The 10,657-nt window shown below is 40.7% G+C and overlaps 1 protein-coding gene across 2 annotated transcripts; it reads left to right on the forward strand.

Moving 5' to 3' along the window:
- Positions 1-1,148: 1,148 nt before the first annotated feature.
- LOC120309022 (sulfotransferase 1C2-like) lies at positions 1,149-9,468 on the forward strand. 2 transcript variants are annotated; one of them, XM_039345806.1, is made up of 8 exons: positions 1,149-1,437; positions 1,550-1,724; positions 1,850-1,978; positions 2,060-2,157; positions 3,743-3,869; positions 4,566-4,660; positions 6,642-6,822; positions 9,185-9,468. In XM_039345806.1, the coding sequence occupies exons 2-8, from the start codon at positions 1,553-1,555 to the stop codon at positions 9,202-9,204; spliced, it is 822 nt and encodes a 273-aa protein (XP_039201740.1). In that variant the 5' UTR covers positions 1,149-1,437; positions 1,550-1,552; the 3' UTR covers positions 9,205-9,468. The 2 variants fall into 2 exon arrangements, with proteins under 2 accessions (XP_039201740.1, XP_039201739.1); XM_039345805.1 differs by lacking the exon at positions 9,185-9,468 and adding an exon at positions 7,882-8,050.
- The last annotated feature ends 1,189 nt before the right edge of the window (positions 9,469-10,657 follow it).

Below are 10,657 nucleotides of genomic sequence, written 5' to 3' on the forward strand. Positions count from 1 at the left end.
TGGCATTAAGCAACAGCAGCCTACAACTAGGGCCCTGTACTCCCCTGTCACCAGTACTACAGGATGGGCCTTTTGAGGGGCCGGAACAAGGAATCGCTCTAATATAGCGAGTCCTCGTTCCCCAAAGATGGCCTGCCCCTCGGCTCCCACCATATCTGCCCATCCCAGTCATAACCGGGATGCTCCGACCTGCACCACCACCACCACCACCACCCGCTTTTGCTATTGCACTCAGCAGAGGGGGCACCAGGCTCCGCCCCTGACTCCACCATTCTCCTACCACACACACTCAATACACATTCACACTTAATTAATGTACATAAAAATAAAAATAGTTCACATTCATACGCCCTAAATACAATAATAAAATTTATACCTAACAGGGCCACCATTCATCTACATACATACACATACCCACAACAAACATTCTCTAAAAAATATTGCCCCTCCGTGTCCCAAGCTGGTCCAGTGTGGCCGGCTAGGTGATCGTTAGGTGCTTGTCTTGGGGCAGTCCGTACTTGGCCTTATGCTCCTCAAAGAGCTGAGTCCACTTCTCCAGGTACCTCTCGTGCAGCTCATCAATGGCTTCTCCGGACACCCAGCAATTGTATAAAGTCAACCCAACCACGCCGGGGCTGTAATTCGTCTTCTTCCACGGGGTGCCGGTGTAAATTACATGATCAATGGGCAATATCCATATAAACAATTTAAGGAAAGCGGTTAAGGCTCCAGGTTAGAAACCAGAAGACTGTAAATTCTAGTCCACTTTAGGCATAAAAACCAATTGGATTATTTTGGGTCTCTCTCTCTCTCAATGCACAATGTCAGGCTTGAGTGACAAGCCAATCAGTCAATTCCTGTTGATTGGGAAACGACAGGAAAGGGGCACAATGGGATAGGATATTAGATTTGCCCTGCAAAAATCTAGACAGCCCCTTTATGGCAGGAAAGACAATTTTCCATATTGCTTTCCCGCCATCTGGTGGTCATCTGAAACTGTGCAACTCAGTTGACAATTCTTAGACAATGCATTTGGGGCAGAAGAGGGAGGGGCAAGCAGAGCCCTGGAGTTCAGCCCTAATCAGATCTTGCTTCAGAAAATATTACATCAGCAATTCTGGAAATCGTGTCATGTATTTCAGAATAAAATGCTTAGGATTCTCTCCTGATCCAAATTAGGCATGTCTCCCAAAGGGAAAGAATGAGAATATTTAAGATATATATTTAAAATTGCAACACAGGTCCACTCAGACCCATGTCAAGTTTAACTCCTTCGGAGTCAGAGAACTTGTTCAAAAACCCTAGCTTAAAGATTGTGTGAGAAGAGGCACACGCCCTGCATTTCTTCGGCACACCCACAGATCACTTCAGGACGAGAGGCAGAAGGATCAAGTCAAAGAAGGACACCAGACTACCTGAGAGATAAGTGAAGACTTGGTAGGTCTTATTACTCTAGCGCCAACTGATGGCACTCAAGGGAATAGATCAAGGGGACTGGCTTCTGAGGCTGGTGGTGGGCTAAAATTAATATTTTCCCTTGTCCCATCAGAAGATGGACGTTCAGAAGGGAATAGAAGCTATGGATCCTGCATCTATCAAACAATTACAATTGGTGGAGATTGAAGGAGTTCCTTTGCTTGAGACCATAGTGGAGCAATGGGATGCTATATGGGGCTTTAAGGCTCGGCCCGATGACCTTCTCATTTGCACATATCCCAAAGCTGGTAAGCATGATTAAAGGAGACATGGAATATAGGTACAATAGGATGTAGAAATGGGAGGACAGCCAGGGAGAATGAGAGCCATGGGTTGCCTCCATAACTTGTATCTCTTGCCCCTTTCTTGGCAGGGACAACGTGGATGCAAGAAATAGTAGACATGATCCACCAGGGAGGAGACCCTCAGAAATGTGCTCGGGCTCCCATCTATGAACGGATGCCATTCATAGAGATGTGCCCCCCCAAACCCATCCGCACAGGTGAGGAGAATGTCTGGCTTTGGAGAGATTGTGACCAATTGGGAAGTGCAGAAAGCTGAATATACCATTCTAACTTTTTAGGTTTTGAAGAAGCAGAGGCAATGGCCTCCCCACGCACACTCAAAAGCCACATGCCAGTTCATCTCCTACCCCCTTCCTTCTGGGAACAGAATTGCAAGGTCAGGACTCCTGAGTGATGTGGTCAGATCTGAGGGGAGGAAGGGACTTGGATAAACCTTGGAAGATACATCGGGCTCTGTCATATTCTAAACCTCTGGGATTGCAAGCCATCCCAACAGAGAACAAACCTGGTTTGCTTTGACTTACTTGCTCTTCATGTTGTTTATGAACTATAAGTTGAAAGAGCAGTGATTCTTGAGCTGGGAGTAAGGGTCAACTTTTCAGAGCTGAAACAGAGCTGAAGGAGCTTCTTGGATGAGAAGCGAAACATCTTCAAAGAAAAAACAAGAAAGTCAAGTTGCCTTATGAAAAAGCATCTTTGGGATAACTACGCCATAGCCCTTTTATGACTTATTCCTGCTGGCTCAGGAATTCTGGGAGTTGACATCCACAAGTCATAAAGGGGTCATGGTTTTCCATCCCTGGCATAAGAAAAAGGGAAAATCTCATTCATGAAAGTTCCAAAGCAGTAGGAATTTGAGGCATTTTCGATCAGTCACAGTTGCTATTTAGGAGTGCTGGTAGTGTGCACTGCATCAGAGGCATGGTTTTCTACTCTGGTTGAAAAAAATCCCTGTCATATCTAACTGTGATTATATCACTTTGTTCAAAGTGCAGTTCTGCAAGCTAAATTTGTAAAGCCCGGGATGGGTGCAATTAATAGGAAAATACGCCCATGAGCCAGCTTGTAAGTTTGCAGCTATCAGCAGCTATCATTGTAGATCTACCATGGGCGAATTGACATTTTATGTCTTTAATTATAGTTTAGGACACTGGTTCTCAATCTTTCTAATGCTGCGACCCCATAATACAGTTCCCCATGTTGTGGTGACCCCCAACCACTTATACATCACTGGGTGCCAGGGGCGTGGCCAAAGAAAAGGGGGGAAAAATGGTGGACAGCCTTGTTTGGTGACCCCCGTGAAATGATCGTTTGACCCCAAATGGGGTCCCGACCCACAGGTTGAGAACCACTGGTTTAGGAGGTCAGGGATGGTAATCTCTAGCCCAGGCTGTCTTAGAAGTTGCTCCTACCTGCCATGCCTCAAGTAAAGCTTCTTGCTTCAGCCTCTTCTTCCCAACTATAATGACATCTACATTTTCAGGTGGTTTGGCAAGGGGCAGCTCTTCTACCCAAAGGGAGGGGGTGATACAAGGTGGTCAAAATCGAGCAAAGTGCTACTAACATGCCCAGCTGGAATGCTTGCTAATGCAGCCTTCCTGGGAAGAGATGCTTCATAGTTGTTGCTTTATTTCTGAAACTGGATGAAGAGATGGCAAAGTTTTGTCCCCATCTCCAAGATCATTTGGCCCATGCAGGTGGAGTGGGAGAAGGAAGCTTGACAATTCTGTTTCCTTCCCTTGTAGCACATAACAGGAATGTTGTGATCATAGATTTTCAGTAAAGTATTAGACAAAACCCTTCAAGATATTTTGACCACCAAAGTCATGAAAGGCAAACTAGAAGTTTGTACCACCTGATAGATTTGCAACTAAATAGAAAAATGTGCCTCTTCAATAGATAGTGAAACGCTAGAAACTAGAATTCCTGGATTTTCATCCTCGGTGCTTTATTTTCCCCAGATCATTTACGTGGCCAGAAACATCAAGGACAACGCAGTTTCCTATTTCCACTTCCATCGTGTTAGCAAACTGATGCCAGATTCTGGAAACTGGGATGAGTTTCTGGAGAAATTTATTGCTGGAAAGAGTGAGTAGATATTAGAGGTGGAAAATGGTAGAGCAGATGCACCACAGCAGGTTCAGGATATCTGATTATACTGAGGAATGACCCTGAATTTTTGGTCTAGTTTTTGACTTTCGACTATCTTTATGGAAGAAGAAGGACTTGCTAGAAATGTCTGTGAGATGCAATTAATTGTGCTCGTTGTGAGCTTACAAATCCTTCAGTGTTTTTCTTCCAATTCTGAAAATAAGTATGTGTCTGTCAATCTGCCTGACTTTCTATCTTTCTATCAATCACCAACTTCCCCAGGTAGGTGCCCTCCAAATGTCTTTAAGTTCATGATTCCCCTCCAGTTTGTAGGGCCTCCAGTTGTGTATTACAAAACAATCAGTGATCATGTCCTTTTCGTTAGACATCTTCCTCTTGCCTAGAGATCCTAGAAGGTCAGAAGTGACTACAGCTTGTCTAGGGTGGGCAATACATCAAATTCTTTTAAAAGTTAAAAAGAAACTGCTAATGCTGCTGGTAGATAAAGAGATAATAGACAAGCAACAGATGGAAGGAACAGTGAATTGGCATGAAGAAAAGAAAAAGAAAGGGAAGATGGAGATTGGTTGGGTGGCCGGATCACAGAGGGCTCCAGATGAATCAACCTCTACTAAAAGATGGAAGGAAACATGATAAATTTAATTCCTCTAATTTCTTTTTATTTTATTGCAGTTGCCTGGGGCTCCTGGTTTGATCATGTTCAAGGTTGGTGGGAAGCTAAAAATCGTCACCCAATTCTATATATCTTCTATGAAGACATAAAGAAGGTAGATGACTTGTTTTTGGGCCCAGTACACAGACATAAACGTATCACAATTCCATCTCATATGTACCATCACAGGATTTAACTTTATTCTTTATAATCAGTCATGACAAGAAATTCATCAACCCCTTTAGAAAGTTCTAAAGTCAGATCTTATGACACATATAAAGTTCTGGCTGGCTCATAGTCCCTGTTCACTGGATTATTGATGGCAGATCAATAACTTCCCAGCAATATTTGAATTGCCCCAGCTATGCATCTAATCCGTCCTTTTTATCTCCTATCATTGGAGCTCCTAATTAGAACATTAAGTGCTTAAGAACTTTCTAAGGAGGTTCAGTGGAAAGACACTAAAATTTGATGAGAGATTCCCACATGTTTTAAGGGGAGTTATATTTTATGGCCTCTTGAATGCTATCTCAGGAACCATAAAATTGTAGTCTTACTTGCATATCTTTTAGAGCTATAAATCCTTCCAGAGGCATTGATTCTCACTGTATTGATGTCTCTAATTGTTTTACTACTCTTTCTTGCTGAATCACTGGGGTCACTGAGGGCAGTTGTTCATGGGGGATGTTGTATAAGCAAACTCAGAGCTCTTTTCTTCATAAATCTTAGTTTAACATTGTCGGCACTTTCCCTTGGTTCATAAGAAGGACCTCGTCTCAATACAGCAGCTCAAAATGTGGTATTCTGTGCTAATACTGATTTGATTGGCTTCAATTAATATTATAAGATCTGGACAATAGGTATGATGCATAAAGAAGTAGTATGCTCAAGCCTAATTTTGGCCTATTTTTTCTTCTTCTTTCTGGTAATGAAATTCTACCCTAGCCAAGGTCTACTCTGGACCCTAGACCAGGGGTCTCCAAACTTGGCAACTTTAAGACTTGTGGACTTCAACTTCCAGAATTCCTCAGCCAAATTTAAGACTACATGTTCTCCTTCTCCCTCTCTCTCTCTCCCTCTCTCCCCCCCCTCCTCTCTCTCTCTCATATATACACAAGGGGTGCTGATTCTGGAAGCTCACATTCCCATTAATGGAAGCTTAGGGTAGTTCCTGGATTTAGTACAGTACTGACTGCAGATGGTCACATTGTATTGATGGTGAGGAAGTTCTTTGAATTGGCATTAGTTTATAAACCAGTGATACCCATTCGTAGAGGTTTGAGATTGGGCAACTGATAACACATACATTGCTTATCAGGAATCTAGATGATGAAATGCTGTTTAATCTTTGTTTGGGTGGGGTGGAGACAGTCTGGAAATTGTCATTGGCCCAGAATGTGGCAGCAAAAGTACATACTGCATCTGGTGTTGAAAGAGTGGTAGTGATTGGCACTTGCTTTCCAGAGTAACTTTGCATGGCTGGGGCATCAAAGAAATCAGAAGGTAGCAACTTTTCCAAGTTACACATTTTATATAAAAGTACAAACTTGTGAGCTACAGCTTACTTCATCAGATTCATTGAGTGACTAGCCCAATGTCCTTCAACCTTGACAACTTGAAGAAGTGTGGACTTCAACTCCCAGAATTCCCCAGAGGTGGGATTTAGACTGGGGTGAGACAGCAGGGAAGGGATTGGACATGTACATTCTGTTGGTATAGATGTGAGGGTAAAGCAAATCAAAGCAGCCACATCATATTATATTATAATATTATATTATGTATTGTAATTCTAATTCTATCTTTCTCATGGTAAGACCTAAACTACAGAACGTGCTATTGGAGGTGAGACTTACAATTTAGGAAAGGACTTAAGATGTTTATTTTTCCCAGTCCTAAAAGAACTGTTTTATAATTTTTAGATGGATTTTAATCCTTTTATTCTTCATTAGGATTTGTCAATTGCCTAGAACAGTATTCTAAGCAGTGATCAAAGATGGGTCAAAAAAAAATGCAACGATATTTCAAAGTTAGCCTCTGAATCATGCACAAATGGAAGAATTTTACTTACAGTCTTACTTTCCTGTCTAACTTCATAGGATCCAGCCCAAGAAATTCAGAAGATCGCTCAATTCCTGGGATCAGAGCTCTCAGGAGCAGTTGTGGATGAGATTGTGCAACATACAACGTTTGAGAGCATGAAGACAAACCCAATGGCTAATTACAGCACCATACCTAGTTTCCTTTTAAACCAAGACATCTCTCCATTCATGAGAAAAGGTAATGTTGATTCTGGCCACATGTTCTGTTGTTGAGTGCAGTAGTGAAAACTAATTCCTTTATGTTTGTTTATATTTAGAAAACGGACAATATTTATTTGCTACGTATATGTAGGGATGTGGGTCTATACATATGTTGTTCATAGTATGTTTAGGTATGTGCCATATGTGTGTTTCATTTTGATAGTGGGCAACTAAATTTCATTTTTGATGTGTGCCATTTGTGCCCACAGTATAAAAATGACAATAAAGGTTATCTTATTAATAGCAATAGCACTTAGACTTATCTACCATTTCACGGTGCTTTACAGCACTCTCTAAGTGGTTTACAGGGTCAGCATATTGCCCCCAACAATGTGGACCCTCATTTTCCCAACCTTGGAAGGATGGAAGGCTAAGTCAACCTTGGGCAGGTGAGAATCAAACTGCCGAACTGCTGGCTATTGGCAGTCAGCAGAATTAGCCTGCAATACTGCACTCTAACCAATGTGCCACTATGGCACATCCCTGCAAAGGTGCTATCTTCAATACTAAATACTAAATGCATCACTATTGTTGGCTGTTGCTTCAAAGTGAGCATAAGCATGCTCAGATATGCTTACTTTCTTACATATAATTCCAAATTCAGGACAGTTAACTCTTTGAGCAGTGAATTCATATTAAGAGGCAGGGCTTTTTTTGTCATAGAATGCCCAGAACAGAGTTCTGGTAGGCAAGGTGGGTTGTATGACATGTATGGGTAGAGTACGCAAAGTGGGTTGTATGACATGTGTGAGTTCCGGCACTTTTTTTTTTTTTTTTTTTTACAAAAAAAGCACCATTAAGAGGTATTATAGGACTCTGCAAAATGCTGTTGGGTTAATGACTGGAAGACAGACTGTGACTCTCTCTCTCTCTCTCTCTCCCCCCCCCATGTGTGTGTGTGTGTGTGTGTGTGTGTGTGTGCTTATGCACCCTATGTCACAGGATCACTGCTTTAATCAATTAAAATTACTAATCAATCTAATCAGTTAATTATTATTCCTGTATTTTATATTCTGGATTATTTTCTTACCTGCAGGCACTGTTGGTGACTGGAAAGAACAGTTCACTGTGGCTCAAAGTGAACAGCTAGATGATCTCTGTGTCCACTTACTAGCAGGCAGTGGCCTGACATTCCACACTCAATTGTAAACCACATCTCTTGAAATGTTTGCTTTTCCTTGCATTTAATAAAATATAACACTGAAAGCAAGAGCAAACCAAACTATGTGTATGCCTTTTCTTTTAATGATCTTGGCATTAACAAGTAAATGGAAATGAATTTATTTCAATTTTGCTGCTACGGTACTTCTATTATCCCTGTTTAGATTGTAGAAAAAAATACCAACCACATAAGCTGAGCAGTGAGGTTTAACTTACAAGCTTGCAAACTTAGGATCAATAAGATGGATCATTTACACTGTACCTTTCCCCATCTGATACTCTCTGAATGTATTGCTATTCCAAAATATTTGGGGTGCCCCATATTGAGGAATGTGAGTCTACATTTGTTAGAGTTCTTAATCTTTTTATGCCATGGGGTCCTTTGGGAGTCTGGTGAAACCTACAGACCCTTTCTCAGAAAAACATACTTAAATGCATAAAATAAAATACATAGCTACAGATTATGTCACAAAGGAAGCCAAATTATGTTCAAATAGTGGTACAGTCCTCAACATGTAACCACAATTGGGATTTGACTTTCTATTGTAAGTCATTGTAATTGTAAATCAAGTTGGATCTGATTTTATGGCCATTATTACAATGCTCATTAAATGAATCCACGCTTATTAAGCCAACACTGTGGTTGTAAGTGTAAACCTAGTCTTCTGAATGGGCATTTGGACACAAATTGCAACTTCAAGACACTGCAACCAGTTGTAAATGCAAGATGGTTGCCAAGCACCCAAATTGCAATCACATGACCATGGGGCTGGTGTGATAGCCCGAAGTGCAAGTACCAGTCATAAGTGCAAGGAGAGGGCATAAGTGGAAGGACTGGATTTTTTCAGCATCAACATAACTTTGAATGGTCACTAAATGAATGACTGTAAGTTGAGGACACACATTTGATCTGAATATGATATTGATCTGAAATCCTGAATGGATTTCATTTGTAAAAAAAATGCATATCATGCCAAGAAAAGCTTCATGAAATTCAGGTTAGTAGACATTCTATCAGTGCATCTGATGAAGTGAGCTGTAGCTCACAAAAGCTTATGTCTTTTAATCACATCTGCAAGTGATAGCCAACTCCTGACTGGTTTTAAGCTGTGCATCTTTGCTTGCTGATCTCTCCTGACTGCTAAGGGTCTTTTTTCTTTCCATCTCTTTCCCTACAGACAATTACCTTGTATTCTAAATCTGAGGAAAGAAAACAGGAGATACCCTCATAATGGAAAAAGACATCTGGCTATCTCCTGTTCCTGATGCTGTGCCTTGCCTCCCTCCCCTCTTCCCCTGTAAGGGGAAACATCAAAATTATCTACAGTCAGAGTCTGATCGGCTCCTACAGAGAGGACTACATGGCATAGAAATTAATTAATTAATTAATTAAGGACCTCTTAGGAGTTAAGAACTGGACATCTCTACTTATGACCCTTATTTTTGCTTGGCGCTTCTTCTCAGCAGAAAAGCAGAATATTCACTGCATTCCAACAGTAAAAGTCTTGCATCCCATAAGATCCATGTATTTGTCAACTGCTTCCTCTTAACTGGATGCCCAGAATGAAAAGGACGTGCTGTATAAAGAAAAAAATGCCAATTCATGGAAGGGTAGAATAAAAGAAGGCAAAAAGAGGAAGGGCTTAAAATCCTCTCTCCAAAGTATGTACCTCTTTCGCACTTTTCTGTACAGAAGTATGTGCCTTGTCTTTTCACTGAGTCCAGATGAACAAGGGCTCACACTTCATCAGCATCAGTGTCTTCAGAAGACACTGTGGTGCTGCTGTTTTTTGACATCATTTCTATCCTGCAATAGCTGAAACGTTCTTTTTTCTTTTTTTGTAAGAAGCTAGGCTCACAATTCTGGGCTGTATCTATTTGTCAAGTTTATTTTTTTTTAAATGCTATGGTATTATATGAGAGCTAATTTTGTACATAAAATACCAGAGGTTAATACTTTGCTTCCTCTATAATAGCTTTTTAACCAAAAGAATGTTAAATACTGAACATCAGATGGTGCAGAGGAAAGTATTGTAAGTATCCATTGGTATTACTTTGCTACTTTATTACTCTGATATTTGATCCTAGATCGTTTTTGTCTTCAGTGAGACATTTTCCCTTTTGTACATTTCTTTTCCCATTGTTAAAAAGGATTTGAAAAGCCAAAAGGCCCTTTAAGACTGGCCTGAAGACTTTGGCCCAATTAATTTAGTTTAATAGCATAAGGAAGGAGATTTGAAACCTCTGAAGTGTTTTTAAAAAAGGCTTCAGAATGGCAATGTTTGCACTGTAACTTCAAACAATTGTTAAGCTACTGATTATATTTCGAGGACAACCTCAAGTTCAAATAAAACATTTAAAGGGAAAGCCTGGGATTAGATCTGAGATTAGATAAAGGGCCTAGGTTTCTGTATCTAAGAATTTTTATTAATCTTTATTATTCATTCATTCATTTAGATGTACCTTCACACCATCTTGGCTTCTTGATATAACAGCCCTGTTGTACATTTATGGAACTGCAATGGGAAATATTTGTAGCTTGGGTTTTAGATTTTGGCTGTGGTTTGTTCTCCAAGCTTGTTTTAATATAATTCCTGAACATTTCGTTACCAAACTAGGTAACATCGTCGGCAGGATTTGCGTGTCCTATT

This window comes from Crotalus tigris, unplaced genomic scaffold (genome assembly GCF_016545835.1).
Source record: "Crotalus tigris isolate CLP2741 ecotype Arizona unplaced genomic scaffold, ASM1654583v1 scf7180000017977.1317863, whole genome shotgun sequence".
NCBI classification, from domain to species: domain Eukaryota; kingdom Metazoa; phylum Chordata; class Lepidosauria; order Squamata; family Viperidae; genus Crotalus; species Crotalus tigris.